Source organism: Magnolia sinica, chromosome 8 (assembly GCF_029962835.1).
Source record: "Magnolia sinica isolate HGM2019 chromosome 8, MsV1, whole genome shotgun sequence".
In the NCBI taxonomy this organism is placed as follows: domain Eukaryota; kingdom Viridiplantae; phylum Streptophyta; class Magnoliopsida; order Magnoliales; family Magnoliaceae; genus Magnolia; species Magnolia sinica.
In genome coordinates this window covers 37390571-37413567 of record NC_080580.1, presented here as the reverse complement: position 1 = coordinate 37413567, position 22997 = coordinate 37390571, and the positions used below count along the sequence as shown (strand labels likewise).

At 39.8% G+C, this 22997-nt stretch overlaps 1 protein-coding gene across 1 annotated transcript; it reads left to right on the top strand.

The window, feature by feature from the left end:
* Window positions 1-1591: 1591 nt before the first annotated feature.
* LOC131253252 (protein NRT1/ PTR FAMILY 2.7-like) lies at window positions 1592-22670 on the top strand. The gene is made up of 4 exons (XM_058254189.1): window positions 1592-2002; window positions 2082-2299; window positions 8002-8540; window positions 21712-22670. The coding sequence occupies exons 1-4, from the start codon at window positions 1891-1893 to the stop codon at window positions 22547-22549; spliced, it is 1707 nt and encodes a 568-aa protein (XP_058110172.1). The 5' UTR covers window positions 1592-1890; the 3' UTR covers window positions 22550-22670.
* Window positions 22671-22997: the final 327 nt, after the last annotated feature.

The window sequence follows — 22997 nt, the reverse complement described above, 5'->3', positions numbered from 1 at the left end:
TATAATTAAGTTATATCCAAAGGGCGACTGTATATGACAAACGGGGCACATAGGGAGGGTAAGTCCCTTAACGATAGATCTATACTAGGATGTGATTTCAGTGCGATCGGACAAGCCAATCGACCGTGGAGGACCTGTGTTAGATCAACAGTCGTACTTACTCGATCGAGGCTACAAGTATATGAATATGTGCAGGGAAATTTTCTTTTCCCGTGAGTGAAGTTTGGTCAAAAAATAACGGTCTGAAATCCTCAATTTCGTGCGTGAGCTAATGGCCCAATTCACTTAAATTTTAATACATTTTCTAAAGGTATTCGTGTTTCTCACACACTTTACTTAGGGCTCAAGTTGTGCCTTTCTGGACACTATTTGGGCTTGATTCCCGGGATGGTTGTCAAGCCCAATAGGACGGACATAACCCTATAGTTTTGCGATCATTGGACTCTCAACGTGCGGTCCAGGTCCGATACGAAGTTTTAATGTGCTCCCGAGGGCAACAAGCTCTTGGGATTTTTCCTAAGTCTTCATGTAGTGATGAGTCGGTGGTATTAATGGTTTTAAGTCTTCTCATTTGTGAAAATAGTAGCCCAAGCTTATTCTACCGCTTATTCAGTTTAATACTTAACTAAATTCCACCTTAATTACAATAAGATACGGTCCTTAGGTATTTATAGCTGAGGTGGTACTTGGGTCTTTGTACGGATTTTTTCGAGACGTTACAGTCACCGAGCATGACGTATGTGTTTCATCTATTCCGTTCATCTGTTTTTACAGTGAAAGGCACGATTGTTCATCTGTTTTAATAGGTCGTTTTAGAGCTTGATCCAAGAAATGAGATAGAACATTTTCATGGTCTATCTCGCTCATTCATCATTGTTTCCTATGATGTAGTCCACTTTCTATTGGGATGTAGCTCTTTTTTGCTCTCCTACCATTAAATGATCTGGAGAAATATATGCACGGCATGGATGAAACACATACGTGGTGGTGGGGCCCACAGAGCACCAAGCACCAGCAATTGGCTGGTGCCCAGGGGAGTAAACGATCTATCGTTTTCTCAAGGGTTGGAGTAGCAGGTGACTTCTGCTTCACTCTAGGTCCGTACGTCTCCTGAACTAAGGTTAGGGGCATTTTCATCTGAAACAATCCCTAAAAGATGTCAGAAGGCCCTTCTAAGGATATATGGAATGACGTAGCTTTCTAGGTAATTTGCCCAAACTTTGAGGCGAGTACGATCAATTTCCCTTGAAATAACACATAACTTACTCTGCACTCTAAACCGTACAATTATTGATCCAAAGACGAGCATTTTGGTCCAAAAAATCTTCCGGAGCTTGTCAAAAGGTCACCCTGGAGTATTTGAAAGGTTGAATGCCTTTAGACAATTTGACAATACAACAAGGCCAGTACAGTCAAAATCCCTTTTCTTTTATAGGAATGATATTAAAGTTCAGGTACGTTGTATATGGTATATATTGATAATAATAAATGTACATTTATTGACATCTCATGCGAATCTTGCACCTCTGTTATATATTATTCTCATGTTATATATTATTCTCATTCCCAGTGAAACGAAATACACGGTACGGTTTTCAGGATGCAGTCTGTTGTGAATAACACCAGCCCTTAATTAGTGGCTTACGAACAGATCGGCTTGCGTACAAGTATAACAATGGTCCAGGAATGATCACCCATCCACTCTGTAGGCTTATCGGATCAACTGGCTAGGTGGGCCCCATTTGTGGAGCGCAATACACGACGCAATGATGCATCAGCACTCTCTCTCTCTCTCTCTCTCTCTCTCTCTCTCTCTCTCTTGAAAAAGCCACATCCATCTTCACTTTAGTTAACAGAGAGAAAAGAGAGAGACAAGTGAAGAAAGAGCTAATGGCAAAGACAGAGCAACACCAATCCCAATCCGATACGGACGGCTCCCTCCCACTCGAACTATTAGCTGATGACAAACGCGGTGGTTGGATCACCTTCCCTTTCATCACAGGTTTCTCTCTCTCTCTCTCTCTCTCTCTCTCTCTCTCTCTACGTTATCTGATGATGATGGGGTGGAGCAACGCACACAGGGAATATGTTGTTTCTGGGGATAGGCACGTTCGGGGCCTTCGGAAACCTGATCGTGTATCTGATAGAGAAGTTCAACGTGAAAAGCATAGATGCAACGCAGATCAACAACATAATCAACGGCTGCAGCAACCTCGCTCCTGTTGCTGGGGCCATCATCTCCGATTCCTACTTCGGTTGTTTCTCCGTCATCTCTTTCTCCTCCTTCGTCTCTTTACTGGTAATTACGCAGCTCCCCCAACGTAAGTTGTGCTTGCACGTGGGCATGTCTCACGTTATTTTTCTCTTTAGCCGTTCATGTACGACATCAGTTAAATCGAAAAGGTAGGCCCCACCATGAAAATCAGATCGGTGTGTTTATCAGGTTGGCCAGACTATTGGGTGACAATCCGGGTCTTGTCGGTCGTGCTTTTTGGTGACAATGCATTCGCACCGCTGTTTACTGATATAGACCATTGGTATTAGGTTACCCATGAAAGATATACTGATCACCTAATCATAAAAGTCATTACAACTATTACCCTTCCATGATGGGCCCCACGGAATGAATCGCCGATTTTTTGTTTAAACTTATTCTCCAGTAAAAAATCTTGTCCGTCTATTTTATAGAGCACAAATCGGATGGTTAGAAACGTCATTTTACTGTGGAGTTTGCTGGGAGGTCTATGAAGATTGACTCAACCAAATGGACAGTCCAGATCACTTGATCAAAGTGACCATCTGCCACTTTCCAAGTCTCGAGTTCAAGCTCTCGCCAACAAAAAGAAAAGAATTAAAAAAATAAAATAAAATAAATAAAATAAAATAAAATAAAATAAAACCGAGTCTATTAAGAGCCTGCAACGTCAGAGTAATTGGACTACGTTTGGCCGTTCAAGGGGTTGTCCACTTTTGGTGGATTGGATGATCTCAATGGTTTCATTACTGATATCGGAGTATTTGACGTTTATGGACAGTTGTTCATATTTTGGTGGGCTCTTGTCAAACTAATCCCCTTAATTAATTGATAATGAGAAGGTCTAAAGTCCAACCATTTGACCATATGTAATGGCCCACCCACCTGATAAACTCCAATATATTGACTGAATACAAGATCCAACCCTTCCAACAAGTTTTTCCATCATGAAGATCACATGGTGCAAAAATCATCCCACTTTCCTATCAACTGGGACACACCCAAGAAACAATAACTAGCCATTGCTAATTATCAAAATACAAGTTGTCAAATAAATGAATTTATTTGCCTGAGTTTTTAAAAAGAAAATTATCATGGTGGTCCCAACCTATTGGACGGATTGGATACCTCACCCACATGAAAGATTGGAAGTTGCCGCTGGGTGGAGCATCAAGCGTGGTCCAACCGGTATGACACGAGACCTTTTCGTTAATAATTAATGATAAATGCTCTATTGCTCTCCCAAAGTATTAGCGCTCCTAGTTGCATCTGGCCATTTGCAAAGTCCAGTCGATTGATCTGATCGGTCTATTAAGTCCATAACACTTTGCATGAGTTACTTATCAAAAATCTCTTTAATTATATGGGCCAATCCATCCCTAAGTAGTTCTTATTTTTGTCGCCATCCTTTTACAATCAAGCCGTAGGATTGCCTTAAAAAATGACTTTCGAGAGTCTTAAGCAATCTATGATGGTCATCAAGATCGATCGAATTCTCGACCTGACCTATTTTTGTGAAAATGATCTTGGCCATCCGTATTAGAGGCTATTGATCAGATTGTTAAATAGTCAGATGGGTGTGATGTGTGTACATGGTATGCTACGAAATATATGTTGGACCTAATGGATGGTCTAGATCGATCAACTGGCATATCTAAGTGTCCCAATGCAATTAGGAACACTATGACATAGTGCACCATGAGAGCACCGAAGCATTTCTCATAATTATCATATTGCATTGCCAAACTACACAGTTAGTTGATAACATCCAACTAGCTTGTCCATGTCAACGAATCCAGCTCCACCATCAAATATCTTAACTTTGATAGCACTTGCACACCTAACCGTCCCAATTTTTAAAGTTGTGTTTCTTGTCCAACCATGTACATTGAGATATACATTTATGTATTTTATCCATCCATCCATCAAATTTCTCAGCTCATTTAATATGAGACAAAAAATAAGGGAGATCCAAACCTTCGTTAGACGACAACACAGATCCAAACTTGTTGGGGGACATCAGATCAATACTATTTTCCTATGGTGAGGTCCAGCTCAATGTATCTGATACATGTTCACGCCACCGATCCATTTTTCTAGGTCATCTTATGGTATAGGCCAAAAAATGAAGTAAATCCAAATATCAGGTGGGCCATACCACAGAAACATTGATCATTGAATGGCCACCATTGAAATAATCAGTCTCAATATCAGTTTGATCCAAAAGTTTTCTGGCCTACACAAAGTATTTCATGGTCAATCACCCTTATCTACGTATGTGTGACATTATCAGCCGTTTGGATTGTGAATAAACATTACAGTACACCCACAATGTCTTTCATGTTCAAATTTAACTCGGTTCAGCTTCAATATTTGGACTAAACCAAACTAGGTTCAAGCTTGTATAATCTAGACCGAACCAAACTCAAAACGTAAGGATAAACTTGAAGAACGGCTTATGTAAAGCCAACTGAATTTGAAAGTTTTTTTTTTTTTTTTTTTTTGGTGGTTGGGAATTACTTATTATGGGTTGGCTTACCTAATGATTGTATATGCCTCATTGTTGTGGCATCCCATCATCATTTTGGGACGATACTCAACCTAGGTTTAGTTTGAATGCTTTTTCCTGGCCCACACACATGTGTGTGTGTGCGCGCGCGCATATACATAGAGTCATAATCACCTCTATATATATGTATGTGTGTGTGTACATATACATAGAGTCATAATCACCTGCGCACCTATGCACGTGCGCACCTTTGCACACGTGTCATGGGTGTCTAATCCAAACAATCCATGTGATGTGAAATCCAATATAATCCCAAGGAACAAATTTTCACCCTCATCTAATATTCTAGTGGGCCATAACAAAGAGAAATGCAAATCAAGAGAGGAAACTGTTTTCATTTTTCATGACCCACCAAAGTTTTAGATCAAAGTAAAAATTGGGCTTGGACGTTTCATGAAGCGCTGCTTCATGTGGACCCGTTCAGATTTTGGAGGCAAATCACGTATGATAGGTTCTCAAAAAAGTTTGCACAAGTTTTGTGAAAAATGGTGCACAAGTGTGTATACATACGCACACACACACACATATACATACATACATACATTCATACATACATGTATATATATGTGTACACATATATATACATGTATGTATATATGTATGTATGTATGTATGTATTTTGAGGAAGAGTTGACCTCTAAGATATACTTGATTTATTTCTTTTATATCTTGTAATGATATTTATACCATAGTTCAAAACTTGAAAATTTGACTCATAAACTCAATTGAGTTTTGACACAAATTAGCATTTATAATTAAATAAAGAATACTTAAAATAGTTAAATAATAAATGAATACTTCTAAAAAATCAATGCCCAAGTAACTTGCAACAGTTAGCTTTAGCTTGGCTAAAACTATGTATGCGTGTGTTGACAATAGAAAGAAGAGGAAAAGAGAAGTAGGAAATAAAAGTAGACAAGTCATAAAAATGCCACCTTGGGATAATCAAAGTAGTGCATCCTTATAGCTATATATGGATGAATCCATATATAGCTATCACACCCTTCATAATCTAATTCTGTGATTTTAAATATGATCAATTGTTGAAAAAAAAAATTTAATTGATCAAAATAGCATCTACTATAAAAACTCATCTTCTCATGATTAACTAGTACCTACCATAAAAATCAAAAGAATTCAAAAAAAATCTTAAGTTAATGGATCGATGGTAACAAAATCAACAATTTTGATGGGCCGCTTGCCTGATGATACTAAATCAATAAATCAATGAAGTTATCGTGCCTCTTCTCACACTCCATCCAACAAATCAATAATATTTAATAAGCCACCCACACCCATTAATACATTAGGTATCAGAGAGTAAGAATGATTTAACCAAGAAAATATCACTTAATATATCCATATGATAATGATGGAAGACAAACAAATAAGGAAATAATAAATGAGAAATTTGGTATGAAATGTCTTGCATGTAAATATTAAGACATGTTCATAGACAACAACTGCTTGTATGTCCAACTAGTTGGTGTAGAGGGCCTACCATGGTCTTTGTATGGCATCTCACCCATCCAACAAAGATGTATATGAAAATGAGATGCCCCAAAAGTCAAGTTAATCCAATTATTATGTGGGGCACATCATTAAAAACAATGAATAACCATCCAAAAAACTCCACATTCATGTGCACTACATCTTATAGTCGGATTAACCTAATTTTTTAGCATTGCATTTTCATGGTGGGATAACCTTACTAGATGGGCAAGATGGCATACAAACATCATGGTGGGCCCACACACTAACTAGTTGGACATGCAACTAAGTTGTCTATGAGAATTTCTTATATATGTTAAGTGTAAATGAAATTCAAATTGTTTTACTTAATTATTTCTTAAGAATTAAAAAAGCTACAAGAGAAGCTTTGATATTTTGCTGAAGTAAGATGGTTAATGCACATGCACAAGAAATTGTTCATATGGCACATACGTGTAACTCAATCTAAACCGTCTAAAGAGTGAGGCCCACATTCGACTGATCATGACCCAAAAGTTACTAATTTGACATGTTAAATGATTAATTGTTTTATATCTGTTGGATGGCGAAATGTAAAATTGACAATAATCTAAATTTAACATACAAGTTTCTCTAAATTAGATATTAAGTATGTGCAAATAGTTTGTTCTTTTAGACAATGACCTCTTTTTCATAGGCTTGACAATTTGGACAACTTAGTGTGAGCTAATGGATGCCAAATGCAAGCATATCACTTGATTCACCCTTCATGCTATTGCTCTTAGAGGCTTAATAAGCCCATACATGTGTACTAGGCCATCCATTTGCATGCCAATTCGTGTGCCCAATCATGCATGTGAATATGAGATCTGAGCCATACATCAAGTGATTTGTGAGTCCCATTGTATGGATGCCCTGGTTAAAAATAAAAATAAATCAAAGTGGTTTGGTCGTCAGGGGAGTTACAGTATGTGAAATAAATGGATAGCTAGAAATGATTTAGTAAAATTTTTATAGGAAATTTATCTAATTCTAATATTGCAGCCCACCTATTGAGTTAAAAAAAGATCGGATGGGTGAATAGAAGAGCGGAAACATAGAAAAACACACTTAAAAATAAGTTTAAGGTATGTTATTTAGTTATCTTTAAAGTGATATTGGCACCTTATTAGTTTTTTGTTTTCGAAAGTTGAAAAAGGTTTTTTTTTTCCACACACATTCACACATTAGTAGGATTTCACCACAATGGGTACCGGAACCAATGACCTCGTGTCGAAACTCCCATGGGTCTACTAATGAGGCATGAGTAACAACCCTCAAAAGTTAGAAAACTTAAGACTCATGGAAGAAAATCTTAATATGGCATGGCCTTGTCTTGTTGGGTGAAACTCGGGAATCACCCAATCTGCTTCTCTGGGCATATCCTCAGACCCTCCAATAGGTTAGCCTACCATGAAGCTCACGTGTACTTTGGACCAATTGGGTGGTTTTCCATTGTTTTCAATGGTGTAGCCCACTTGATGAGTAGCCTTACTTGCTTTCTCGATAGTTGTTCTTCACTGTGGGACCAACCTTTTGACTGGTTGGATGGTATATACACACTTGAGACAATGACAACAAGAAGCTTATTGAGCCATAGCGTCTAAGGTTAATAAACACAGTGATCTGTATTTTCATCTGCATACCTGATCAAAATGTGTACATGCAGGGCATGATTCTATTAACATTGACGGCGACGATCCATTCCTTGAGACCTCCATTGTGTACAAGCGGGTCCCAGACGTGTGAGCCACCATCGAGAACCCAAGTCGCTATCCTGTATTCTGGCATCACATTGGTGTCGATTGGATTGGGTGGGACACGGTTCACCACAGCAACCATGGGGGCTAACCAGTTCAATAAGCCCAAAGATCGGAATAGTTTCTTCAATTGGTTCTACTTCACCTTGTATGTCTCTTTCATTGCAGCCACGACTGGCATTGTCTATATTCAGGACAATGTAGGCTGGGGCTTGGGGTTTGGTCTGTGCGCGGCGTCTAATGCCATTGGGTTAGCCGTTTTCGTCGTGGGAAGGCGCTATTACCACCTCAATGTGCCTGAGGGAAGCCCATTCATGGGGTTGGCACGTGTGGCAATTGCTGCTGTTAGGAAGAGAATGGAAGCAACGTCAATGGACGGCAAGGATTATTACCATGGTCATGATGAGCTCACAAAGTGGCCACCTACGGCTCCAACTACAACCTTGAGGTATGATTCTCTTTTTAATACATGCATTAATTTTCTTTTGCTTTTCACTTTTACAGACACTCGTTGCAAATCTAGAACGCAAGAATTTCATATTTTCATCTCTTTCACGCTACGTTACGGTGGACTCGGATTGCGTAGTGTAGAACACAGGATTCAGATTCGGTAGTGACGCCTCCATTACCAAGGTCGGTACTGACTGGTTGCTGGAAAAACTGTGGACCCTACCATAATTTATGCATACGTGTTTTTTTTTTTTTTATCGATGCCGCCCATCCATTTTCCCAGCTCATTTCAGGGTATGAGCAGACAAATGAGGCAGATCCAAGTCTCCTGTGGAACACAACACAGGAAACAGTGGTGATTGAATGCTCACCATTAAAAATTACTTGTGGACCACAAAAGTTTTCGATCAATACGATGATTGTCTTTTACCTTCAATGCTTCACCTAATCAACGGTTGGATGGAAAAGAAACATTAAGTGGGCATTAGGAAGTTTTCAACGGTGTGTGGTCAATCAACCATTGTTTCCTATGGTGTGGTCCACCTTAGGCGTAGATCTTCCTATTTTTAGCCTCGTCTCCTAAAATGAGCTTGTAAAATGGATAATACGCATGCATTATGGTGGATCCCAAAGCACCGACAAGTATGGAGATCTTGACGCCGGAGGGGTCATCACCGAGTCCAAGTCTGAAACAGGGCACCCAACGTCGATTCAATTTTCCTTAAGGGCATTAGCCGATTTAAAAAAATAAAAATAAAAATAAAAATAAAAATCTACATTTCAACCATGGGAAGCAGCAAGGATAATACTGCTGACTGGTGAAATCTATCCACACCATGGCTCATTTTTTTTGTATCGTTTTAGGGCATGAGGTCAAAAGAGAGACAAATCCAGAGCTCAACCATAAGAGGTAGCAAAGATACCGCACCCAGATCCATAACTCAACTGGTAGACTGAGCGGAGATACATCGTTTCAACACTTGAGGTCTTTGTATCGATCCCTAGCGGGGTGGCTAACATGGAGTGTGTGGGCTGATATGGGTGTGTACTAACAAGCTAATCCAAAACAAAATATTTACTACACTAACCCTTAAAACCTTTTGAAGGCCGACCATGATATTTATTTGCCATCTGACTTATTTATATGGTTGCGTTGACATGGACAAATGAAAAAATTAAATGTTACATTTGATCCAAAACTTCTACAGCTCCACAAGTTTTTGCGTTCAACCTTTACTGTTTCTCATGGTGTGGTCCACTTGAACTTTGGATCTCTTCCACGGCTCACGCCTTAAAAGTGATTGGAAAAAAAATGGATGGACAGCCTGAATAAAAACAACGTGGTGGGACCCACAGAGCTTTTCCACAAATACTAATTTCCCAAGTGGGTGTTGTGTTGGGTTCTCATCATAGTCCTGTTTACAGTCAGTTGCTGCGCACTACCATTATTCGCCCTGCACTAGAAATAACATTGGTCACCTTTTTCAGAAAAAGAAAAGTGGATAGAACTTTCCAACGTCAACACGTGTCGTTCACTTCATCAGTTTCCTCCCATGATTTTTTATATGTCGCGTGACAGCGTGCCCACCTAATGACTACCTGATGGATGGCTGGATTTCTGACAAGCGTGTAATCCAAGGCTGGGAGCGGATTGGCTACTCCCACTGCAACCAGCCAATGGCTAATGGTTGGTGCTCTGTGGGCCCACCATAATGTAGGTGTTTCATCCACGTTGTCCATCTATTTTTTCAGATCATGTTATTGTATAAAACCAAAAATGAGGTATATCCCAATCTCAAGTGGACCACATCACGGGAAGCAGTGTTGAATGAGCACCATTAAAAACCGTTTGGGGGCCATAGAAGTTTTGGATCAAGCTTAGGAGAATTTTAATGGTGGATATCCACTCACTATTGTTTTCCTATGGTGTGGTACCTGAGATTTATATCCCTCTCATTTTTGGGATCAAGCCCTAAAATGATATGTTAAAACGGATGAACGGAATGGATGAAACACATACATCATGGTGGGGCCCACAGAGCACCGACCGCCAGCCACCGGGATGATGGCAGGGGGAGTAGCCAATCCGTTTCCGCCTTCAAGGCACTCAAAACCCTCGCTGCTACTATTCTTTGAAAAAATAAAAGTGTTATATGATACTCATGCTGACAATTGATACACAGCCATTAAAAAAATGGTGATATATATTAACACACATAAAACCGATTAGAATGTGCAGCCCACCGCTGCAGAGTCATAATGCCAAGATCAGATTGGTTGAACAATCCTAATTTCTAATTCATGAACACTGGTTTATGGAAATAGGACCATTGTATATTTTTCAGTTTCAAATGTCTCCAATCTGATAATCAAATGATGAAATAAGGTTAATTTTTAGTGAATGATAAATCTAAGCTGTGTACCATAACTTGGACTGTTAATTTGACTTGTTGTAGGCTTTATGTGCAATTTGTAAGTTCCTCCATAAGTCCCTGCCAATCACCCAGATCCATAGCTCAAGTGATAGACTGAGTGAAAGATACCTCGTTTCAATGGCATCGATTCCCGAGTGGGGGTGGCTAACAGTGAAGTGTGATCCGACAGTGGGTGTACTAACAAGCTTTATAAAAAAAAAAAAACGTCCCTACCAACCGTCCATCACACTACCAAAGTATTAAAGTTTCTATCTTTCTTTTTTCAAAAAACGGTGGGTCTTCAAATGGAAAAGGACGGCGTGTAGGTAGCATTCATGAAATTCTTCCAGCCAGGCGAGACTTCAACGATAGCTCACACCCATGTATGTAGGGATAACAGTTTGTCTTTTAGTCAATATTTGTAAACTGGACTATTTTTAAATTATTTAAAGTAATTAGTCTACCATTTAAAAAGATAGTGAGAAAACCACTTAGTTTACTTTGATTAAATGTGTTGGTGAGAAAAGTGTCGGTAAGGCCTGAAAATGATTAATTTGCTTGCAAGGACACTCGTATTCACGAATTTACCATCAATTTTTTATAAACGGCGTGCGATAGTTTATAAAGCCCATTGTTACGTATATAGTCCATTGAAACTGTCCATCCATTTTGTACACTCATTTTAAGCTATGACTCAAAAGAATGAGTTAGATCTGAATTGCATGTGGGCTCTATGAAGGTTTCAATGATAGATTAGGTTATAACTATAAAATATTATGAACACCTCACTTACGCTAGCAACTTGATAAAGCATGAATAATTCTTAGTAACTAAACCTAAACTCTAAGCCCTATCTAAAACATCAACCATTGTTATGCCTAAGCCAAATCCTATCTAAACCCAAGTTATTATGTAAGCCAAGCTATTACCTAAGCCATTATTTAAGTCGAACCATACCCAAGCCATTTCCAAGCCAAATCCTTAAAACCATGTCTTAAGCCATTCTCTAGGTACAAATGAACTAGCTGGCTAAATTGTAGAGATGAACAGTAAACAGAGGTAATCCGATTACCACCTCCTCTTGGAATATGTACCCTAAGTTATAATTGTTGCTACCCTAAAAATTCAATTGTGTTGGCACCTAGTTTACTCCTGGACTTCCACCTTCACCATTTTATCAAGCCCTTTAACCCATTAGAAAGTGTCATGTGGCATCTCTCCTCCCTTCACCAATCTCGGGCTGTCACATCATCATTTACCATTCATAATCCCTAAAATTACGAAAAAATCATCCCAATGGGCTATAAATACCCCCCTCTTCTATTCATTTCATACGAAACAACTCCTACTTGTTACGCAGCATGCCACCAACTTAGTGAACCGAGATCCAATCTCCGGTCTCACCCACAAACGATAAACAAAAAGAAATATAAATTCAAAAAAGAATCAAAGCATTCCAAACAAACTGCAAGACAAGATATACGTGGAAAAACCCCAACAAGGGTAAAAAACCACGAATGCAAACTTCCATTATGAAGAAAAACAAAGATTACAAGGCAATATACTAACCTCTCCCTTGGAAGTACAGAGAAAATCCTTTTTCAACACCTTAAAATTATTTCTCATACCCTAAAAAAGCCCTAGGGACACCTATTTATAGTTTAGGCAACTTCCCTTTCGCACCTCTGCGAAAACCGACTCAAATTTCCGCAGTCCGTATCAAATCCGGACTCAAATCTGCATAAGCTCGACTGGTCTAGTGGGCCACTTGACCGGTCGAGCAGGACACTCGACTGGTCGAGCGGCCCCCAAATGTGGCTCCACATCTCAACAATCTCTCACTTGGAGACACATCGCCATAAACCTTCGTCTTCTACATCCGGAATACACCACCTTCTCGTCTTCAAGCCTGAAGACCAATTAAAGTTGAATAGAGCTTCAGCTTCTCCCGTGTGACCGCCTTGGTCAGCATATCCGCTTAATTCTTACTTGTATGAATCTTCCCCAAAGCAATCGATCCATAACGTATGAAATGATATCTGATGACAATATGCTTGGTCCTTGAATGAAAGGCTGAATTCTTAGCTAAGTGTATTGCACTCTGACTGTCACTGTACAGCTTGCAATCTACTTGCTTCTTACCCAACTCTTCCATGAAACCTTGCATCCATACCATCTCCTTGCACGCTTTTGTATCCGCAACATATTCTTCTTCCGTCATACTGATAGATACTATCTTCTGTAACTGAGAAACCCAACTGACTACAGCACTACCCAGAGTAAAGAGATAACCTGTAGTGCTTCTTCTGCTGTCGATATCTCCTGTCAAATCTGAATCTACGTAGCCTTGTAGTTTGATTTTCGATCCACCGTAGCATAGCCCTATATCTATAGTACCTATCAGGTATCTGAGGATCCACTTCACAGCTTCCCAATGTTCCTTCCCGGGGTTGTTCATGAACCTACTAACAACTCTCACTGCTTGAGCAATGTCTGGCCTCGTGCTCACCATAGCATACATGAGACTCCCAATTGCTGACACGTATGGGACTTTAGCCACGTACTCCCGTTCCTCCTGCATCTTTGCACCTTGCTCCTTAGATAGTTTGAAGTGCTTGGCTAATGAAGTGTTAACCGGCTTAGCACCTCCCATATTTAATCGATTAAGTACCTTGGCTATGTACTCTACATATGACAAAACCAGTTTCTTGTTTTCCCTGTCATGTTTTATCCTCATGCCTAGGATTTGTTTTGTAGCTCTTAAATCTTTCATGACAAATTCTGTAAACAGTTATCTTTTGAGATATGAGATGTCCTTCATGCTTGAACCGGCCACAAGCATATCATTAACGTACGGAAGAAGGATGATATACAACGTATTAAACTTCTTCAAATAACAACAGTGATCTGCGTGACATCTCCTGTAACCGTTTCCCGACATGAAACTGTCGAACTTCTTGTACCACTACCTCGGGGCCTACTTCAGGCCATATAGACTCTTCTTCAGTCTGCACACCTTGTTTTCATTTTCTTGTGCCACATATCTTGTCGGTTGATGCATATATATCTCTTCTTCAAGGCCCCCATGAAGAAAGACTGTCTTAACATCTAGCTGCTCTAGATGTATGTCCTCTGTAGCCACTATACTCAAGACCATGCGAATCGTAAACATTTTCACCACAGGTGAAAATATTTTAGTGAAATCGATACCTGTCTTTTGTTGAAACCCTTTCACAACCAGTCTAGCCTTGTACCATTTCGAACCATCATGCTCCTCCTTCAGTCTGTAAACCCACTTGTTATAAAGAGCTTTCTTACCCTTGGGTAGAGTGACTAGCTCCCATGTACGATTAGACTCAAGAGAGTCCATCTCATCATCCATGGCCTGCTCCCACTTAACCCGTATATCTGACCGTAACGCCTCTTCAAAACACTCTAGCTCACCATTATTTATCAGCAGTAGATAATATAAGGAGGGTGAGTATCGGACCGTGGGTCTCCTCTCCCGAGTAGACCTCCTCACAACCGGTGTCTGTGGCTCTGCCTCATAATGCTCCTGTACATGATCATCCTGTGGCACTATAACACTCGTGTCCGGTAACTTTTCCAACTCTACGAATTCCTTTTCCTCGGCTTCTTTTCCTGCACACTGTCCTTATGCATCACTTTTTTGTTGAAGACTACATCCTTACTTCTGATGATTTTTCTGTTTTTTGCATTCCAAAATCTGTAGCCAAAATTATGCTGCCTGTAGCTTATAAACGTGCACCTCATGGACCTTGCATCTAGATTGTGTCTGTGCTCTGCATCAATGTAAACATATGAAGTGCAACCGAACACTCTGAGATGTGCAAGGTTCATTTCTTTCCCAGTCCACGTTTCTTCTGATAGCCCACCATCCAATGGTACTGAGGGATTCTATTGATGAGATATGTAGCAATATTCACAGCATCTGCCCAAAAGGTCTTGGACAACCCTTCATGTAACCTCATACTCCTGGTGCACTCAAGGATGGTCCTATTAATGCGCCCAGCCACACCATTCTGTTGTGGTGTCGCTGGAATCGTTTTCTGATGTTTGATTCCATTTGCTGCACAATACTCCTCAAATCTCTTATCACAGTATTCTCCCCCATTATCAGATCTGAGACATTTTACTGTTTTACCTATCTCATTTTCTACCATTATTTTTCACTTCTTAAATACACTAAACACATTAGATTTGTGCTTTAAGAAATAAATCTACAGTTTTCTACTAGCATCATCAATAAAGGAAACAAAATAACGTGAACCACCAAGAGATGATACCTGTTCCGGTCCCCACACATTAGTGTGTACAAGCTCCAACAGATGCATCTTTGGAACGCGTCCTGTCTTCTTGAAACTTACCCTCTTCTACTTTCCATACACGCAGTCCTCGCAGAATTCCAAGTCAATAAACTTCAGCCCTGGTAGCTTCCCTTTTGACAATAACACTTTCATCCCCTTCTCACTCATACATCACAACCTCTGATGTCATAACTGCCCATTCACTCCAGTTGATGCGACTGCGAGTGAACTATACGATCCTGAAGGCACATACAAAGTACCTTCGTTCTTGCCTCGAGATATTACCAAGGCACCTTTTGTGATTTTTCAGGAATAACTGGTGAATGTCGTCACATAACCGGTATCGGTCAACTGCCCCACTAAGATTAAGTTCCGTTTCAAACTCGGTACATGTCTGACATCCTTCATTTTCAAAGTCGTTCCGTCTTTCTAATTTATATGAACATGTCCCTTTCCAATGATACTGCACGGCTCATCATCACCCAGGTAGACTCTCCCGAAGTTACCTGATATATAATTACGCAGAACATTCTCACACGAAGTGGTATGAAACGAAGCACCCGAGTCTATAACCCAAGACTCATTCCTCGCATCAAGAGACAAGATTAACACCTCTGTGTTACTCTCCTCAAATAGATTCACTGAATCCTTTCCGCCTTGAGAGCTTCCTTCTTGTTTCTTGAGCGCCCTGCAATAATGTTTCATGTGCCCCTTCTTGCCACAATGCCAACACCCGTCTTTGTCTTACGGTCTCTTAGACTTCTTCCTCGACTTAGAATGTCCGTGTTTATTACCTCCTTTGTTCAGCGATCTTCCTCTTCCTTCAATGTTTAGAGCATTCCCTGAATTCCCTGAAACTCCTGATGCTTTTCTTCTACATTCTTCACTAAGAATTAGACCGGCCACATCATCAAATTTCAGCTTTGTCGACCCTGAAGAATTACTCACAGCAATCACCAAACCATCCCAACTGTCTGGCAAACTAGACAAGATCAATAACGCCCTAATCTCATCCTCAAAAACAATGCCAATGGATTCCAATTGGTTCAAGACTGTATTGAACTCGTGGACTGGCTCGACTCGTTATTGTTCAGATTCATGTTGAATAGCCGTTTCATAAGATGAACCTTATTGGACGCTGAGGATTTTTCATACATGGTGGATAGGGCTTTCATTAATTCTTTTGTAGTTTTCATTTTAGATATATTGAAGGTGACGCTCTTAGACAAAGAGAGTCGGATCGTTCCTAAAGTCTTTCGATCCAATAAAAATCATTCATCATCTGTCATCCTTTTTAGTTTCTTCTCTTTTCCTCCTAGAGGAATATAGAAGTCCTGATATAGATAATCCTCCATCTACATCTTCCAGAAGGCAAAGTTTGAATCATCAAACTTCTCAATTCTAGTTTTCTCTTCTTCTGTCATCGCTCCCAATAGAACTAAACCAATATCTCTGATACCAGTTGTTGCGCAGCACGCCAACAACGCAATGAACTGAGATCTAATCTCCGGTCTCACCCACAAACGATAAACAGAAAGAAATATAAACTAAAAAAAGAATTAAAGCATTCCAAACAAATCACAAGACAAGATATACGTGGAAAAACCCCAACAAGGGTAAAAAATCACGGATGCAAACTTCCACTATGAAGAAAAACGAAGATTACAAGGCAATATAATAACCTCTCTCTTGGAAGTACAAAGAAAACTATTTGCCAAGACCTTAGAATTATTTCTCATACCCTAAAAAAGCCCTAAGGACACCTATTTATAATTTAAGCAACTTTTCTTTTGCACATTTTCGAAAACCGACTCAAATTTTTGCAATCTGTATCAAATTCAGACTCAAATCTACGTAAGCTCGACTAATTGATTGAGCCACTCGACTAATCGAGCGGCCCCCAGATGTAGCTCCACATCTCAATACTCCTACTAAGAGAATGAAAGAGAGAGAGAGAGAGAGAGAGAGAGAGAGAGAGAGTGTGTGTGTGTGTGTGTGTATGTGTGTTTGTGTGTGTAAGTGAGTGAGTGAGAGTGAGAGGGAGTGCTTGAGTTCTTAAGCTGATATCTTCTTTAGCCCCCTTTTAGCCTCCTCCAACCATCTCTTATAGCCTTCTACACCCGCTTAGGTCAACCCTTCCAAATCATAGTGCACATACTTCATCCAAGACACATCCAAGTACAAGCCAAAGATCATGTCATCATCACTTGCATTCATACTCCATCATTTGTATTGTCACTTCCCTTCTCAACCCCCATGCTCCTTTAGGTTGCCATTAAATATATGCTTTGTAACTTATCGGAACTTCAGATCATGTCACATTGAAACTCACAGCAGTCTAGTCCTCTTACATATCAATCTATCATAAACACATATCTTCTTAATCTCGTTTCTCCTCTAAACATTCTCTAGATGTATGGTATGTGGCTTACAGGAATTCCAGACCCTATTACATCAAAAATATTAGCATACCTAGTCATATTTTAATACTTTATATCATATCATTTTATCCCCTAATACCTTCCCTCTCTGTAACTGAGATCTCTTACTTGGAATCCCTCGTGATATATCAAGAGTCAACTTAAAACAATAGAATTTTTGGATTCTCTGGCTTTTACAAGTTCTGTAAGTTTTAGCCGACTGAAGGATTTTAAGTTAATTGGCTAGTGAGGACACCAAGTCTACTACATCATCGATCAAGATCAGCCCATATATATCAAAAATAAAGATAAAAGGTTGGCATTTATTTTCAGCGTTCACAAATATATTTACCTAGTGTAACCCACTTGAGCATTGGATCTACCTCATTTATGGGGCCATACCTTAAAATAATATGAAAAAAAAATGGATGAACAGTGTGGATTTTTCATAAACACCATGGTGGGCTTTTCCTAGCTTACCATCCAAGGATGAGGAGTAGGTGCGACCCTGACATTAGCCAACACGATGTGGCCCTAATAATGAGGGCTCACCTTAATGCATGTATTGTATATCCACACAGTCCAACCTTTTGATAAGGTTACATAAAACTGGATGAAGGGAATAAAAAAATATCATCTTAATCTAAAATTTTCGTGGTGCACATAAAGTTATTAATGGTCAAACACTATTGTTTCTTGCGTTTAAGTCCATGGAAGATTTGGATCTGCTTAATTTTGGGGCTTGCCACAAATTAATGATCTAAAAATATAGATGGACTATGTGAATATACAATGCATACATCAAGGCCGCCCCATGGTTAGGGTAGCACCATGTACTGTGAGAATGGGTGGAAGCCAAGTTGTGCTCTACATGGGGACGCGCATTGCCTACCAACACTGCAGGTAGAAAGGTGGATACTAGATGGTGCTCTATGGGCCCCACCATGATGTACGTGTTTTATCCATATTGTCCATCCATTTAGGATAATTATTTTAGTGCATGAGCTGAAAAATGAAGCACATCCAATTCTCAGGTGGACCACATCGTGGGAAAACAATAGTAATTGAACGCTCACCATTGAAAACATCCTAGGACTCACTTTAAGATTTATCTACATTAAACATATTGATTAGGTCATAAAGCCCAGGATTAAGGGAAAGCACAAGCACCAGCTTAATCCAAAACTCATGTGGCCCCTAAGAACTTTTTATTGGTGGATGTTAAATCACCACTATTTCCTATGGCGTGGTCCACCAGAGATGTAGATCTGCCTCAGTTTTCGGATAAGCCCTAAAATGAGTTAGAAATATGAATGTACTGTATGGATATACAATACGTACATTACGGTGGGCTCCCATATTCAAGGCAATATCTGGATGAGACAACAACCGCACCTAACCATTCCCCTCCCTTACGAAAGCTGCCGGTAATTGTAGCAGGCCGATTAGACATTTGAATAACGTATCCAAAATCACTCATGTATAGCCCACCGTAATGTTTAAGAGAAATCCACTCCATCCATCCATTTTGCTAAATCATGCTAAGACATAAGACCAAAATTAAGGAAGATCTAAAACTCAAATGGGCCACACGACGGTAAACAATGAAAAGGGCTTCCTACCATTTAAAACTTTTTAGGTTTTGCCGTGATGTTTATATGCAATCCAAACCGTTTATTAAGTGACTTAACTGTTCAAAAGGTCATTACCATTGTGATAAATTGAAAGAATTAAAATATTAGCATGATACAAAGCTTCTACTTCACAACAAATGTTTCAACGGTGGGTATATAATCTTCACCGTTTTTTTGTTGTGTGGCCTACTTGAGCTTTGTATCTGTCTCAATTTTGGGCATATGTCATAAAATGATTTGGCAAAACATGTGAATGAGGTGGATTTCTCACAAACACCACTGTAAGCAAAAGGGTTAGTGGTTTTTTTGTAAATAGACCACAGGATAGCTGGGTTTTTGTAAATGGCCTTTTAAAATTGAATTAACTCTCGTACCATTCAAAGTAGAGCCGAAAGTTGGGCGGGTTCAACCCGACCGTCCCATGACTGACCTGACATTGGGTTGGGATCGGGTAGGATGTATCGTGTCTGATCTAGGGCTTGGGCTTGGGCTATACGAACACCATCTTGATAAAACTTGGGTACCCGAACCCAATTAATATATAAGTTACTTATAAAATATAATTGAGTGTGGATCGTCTGTGTTGAAAGCACAAAAAATTCCAATGCCGTCATGGCTCATTGGTCCACATCATTTCCAATGACTCAAGCTAGCAAGATATGTCGGATTTCTCTCCTAGATAGATTGTGTGCTATACGACACGACTTTTAAAGGAGTTGTACTATATTTTAGCTTATTTGTTTAGAAATAATGAAGTTCTTTACTATAAATAGCTACATATATAATTAATAAAATCATAAATAAAAAAAAATAAGATGTTCATTGAAATATAATAGATTAATGTAATAACAAAAATATTAGCATGTATCCACCGACCAACCCGACCAAGCCAGCTTGGGTTGGACTTTGGGTTGAGAATTCCCAACCTGAGGTTGGGTTGGGTTGGGTTGGTTTGGGTTAGGATTAAGGTATAGAAACCTTGGGCTGGGATAGGGTTGAGCACCAACCCGGCTGACTCTCAGCCCTAATTCAAAGTACAGGGTTGTACGGGATCCAAACCATTCAGACAGCTGATCCATTTGTCGATAGGCATACAAAAATTTGATAGGAATCATCTGATTTTCTTCGTTGGAATTAGACTACTCACTGTTTTTAATTTTAACCACACATTTGATGGTACCATCTCATTACCCTGAACACTCTTTCCAATCAATCATGTGGTCTACCTGAATCGTAGATGGGTGTCATAGTTGGGCCCTTGGCTTAAGCCTACCCAAGTAGCCAACCCATTTGCCCGCACACACGCACACCCAATCGCCGTGAAAAAAAAATGTGACCACCCAATCACATTACTGAAGATAAGTGGAATGTTAATTATATCCATTAATGAAGTGAGGTAGCTTTTAAAAACTTTTTTGGACAAAAAATCACTGCATGTAAATTCTATATATATTTAGTAGTTCTTTTTTTTTACATTGTATATAATGAGGTTGAGCTCTGTGGGACCAACCGGTAATGCATGTTTGACATCCACACCGTTAATTAGATGCATCCTTCAATGGTGGGCCATGGAACTAAAAATTAGGCCAATTCATGAGTTAGGTGGGCCACACTATAGACAAAAATTGAGAGTGTGTATGCACACCCATTGAAACCTTCTTGATCATTTATAGTACCCACTTATGTCGTTTAGACATCCAACACATCCATTGCGTGTGTCCTATTTGGATGAGGGATCACACTAAATTTCAAGTCATTTAAAAACTCAGGTGGTCCCCACCAAGTGCTTTTAGATGTTTTAGAAATGATTTCACATGGTTTCAGATCGTGTGTCCCACCTGAGCTCTGGATACAGCTGATTTATGAGACGTCCTATAACCTAGAGGGGATCCCACCAAATGAACGGCGTGGATTTCCATTACACATGACGGTGGGGCCCACAGAGATCAACCTCATACACAAACACACACACCCATGCCGCTGGAAGAGGGTTCGCTGAAACTAACAAGTGGGAGTGTAGCCCGTAGGGAGTCTTGCTCATCCGTTGGCCCACTGACTACCGGCAGCCCATGAAGATACCGGGGCAGGCAGCTAACTCTCCCTGAGGTAATCTTGCTATGGATGAGCAAGATGCCATATGGGGGCCACCATACAGCTGTAATGAAATAACAAAAATCGATCTAAAGGTCTAAAAGTCCATATGGCCATAAGTTACATGTGGTACTTCTTTCTTTTATATATATAGGTGTATTTCTTCTTTTCAGTTCATTCAACATAAAATTTCAGTTGGTGTGCTCCCACCTTTCTTTAAAGAAAAACAAAGAAAATCAGCTATATATTCTTTGTAACATTGAGGTTACATGTTTTGTGCAGTTTCTTCAACTGTGCAGCACTGAAGACAGAAGGAGATACTCATTTGGATGGAACCATAGCAAAGCCATGGAGATTATGCACAGTGCAACAAGTAGAAGACATGAAAACTCTAATCAGGATATTCCCACTTTGGTCCACAGCCATCTTCGTCAGCACTCCAATAGGCATTCTAAGTAGTCTCACCATCCTCCAAGTCCTGTCCATGGACCGTCACTTTGGTCCCCACTTCTCCATCCCTGCCAGCTCCTTTCTTGTCTTCGTCCTATTCGCTACTGCCATCTCACTCTCTCTCATCGACCGTTTCCTCTTTCCCATGTGGCGTAAGCTAACAGGCCGATATCCAACCCCATTACAACGGATAGGGGTGGGTCACATCTTCAACATTACCAGCATGGCGCTGGCAGCGCTACTAGAGTCCAGGCGCCTTCATGTGGTTAAATCACACAACTTGGTTCACCAACCAACTGCAATGGTGCCAATGTCAGCCATGTGGCTCGTGCCTGCACTAGTCCTCATGGGCATCGGCGAGGCGTTCCATTTTCCTGGAGGAGTGGCATTATATTATCAAGAATTTCCTACCTCATTGCGTAGCACTTCGACTGCAATGATGGCAGTTATCATAGGGATTGGGTTTTATCTGAGCACTGCGGTTGTCGACTTAGTTCGTAAGGTTACCAACTGGTTGCCGGACAACATCAATGAAGGGAGGATAGACAATGTGTATTGGATGTTGGCTGTGGTAGGAGTTGTCAACTATGGGTACTATCTATTGTGCGCATGGTTGTACAAGTATCAAAATGTTGACAAGGGGGGCACAGATTCAAGCTCCAATAGCTAAAATTGGCAATCCATGGTAGTTGGATTATTCTAATAATTGTATTTCCTTGCTTGCTTAGGCTTATAAAACACATTTACTTTGAAATTTTAGTATTTAATCTATTTTTGGTTAGTTTGATTTATTAGAATGGTGCAGCAACAAGCATTCGATCAGGCAATCATCAGATTTGCTGCAAGGTTGGATACTTGCAAAGTGTTGAACTTATCAATGCTTTGGTTTCTAATGATGGTCGTTCGTATAGTTCAGATGACATGAGCAGTTTGTCTGCAAAGATGTCGGAAATAGTTCTTCATCTGAATCTATATCAAATGCACCTCTACATTTGATTCATGTGGATTTATGGGGATTAAATCCTAGATATCTTGTCAACTGGGTGTATATATATTATTTGTTATTTGTAGATGATTACTAATGTTTTACTTTGTTATTTTCAATAGTTCATAAATCT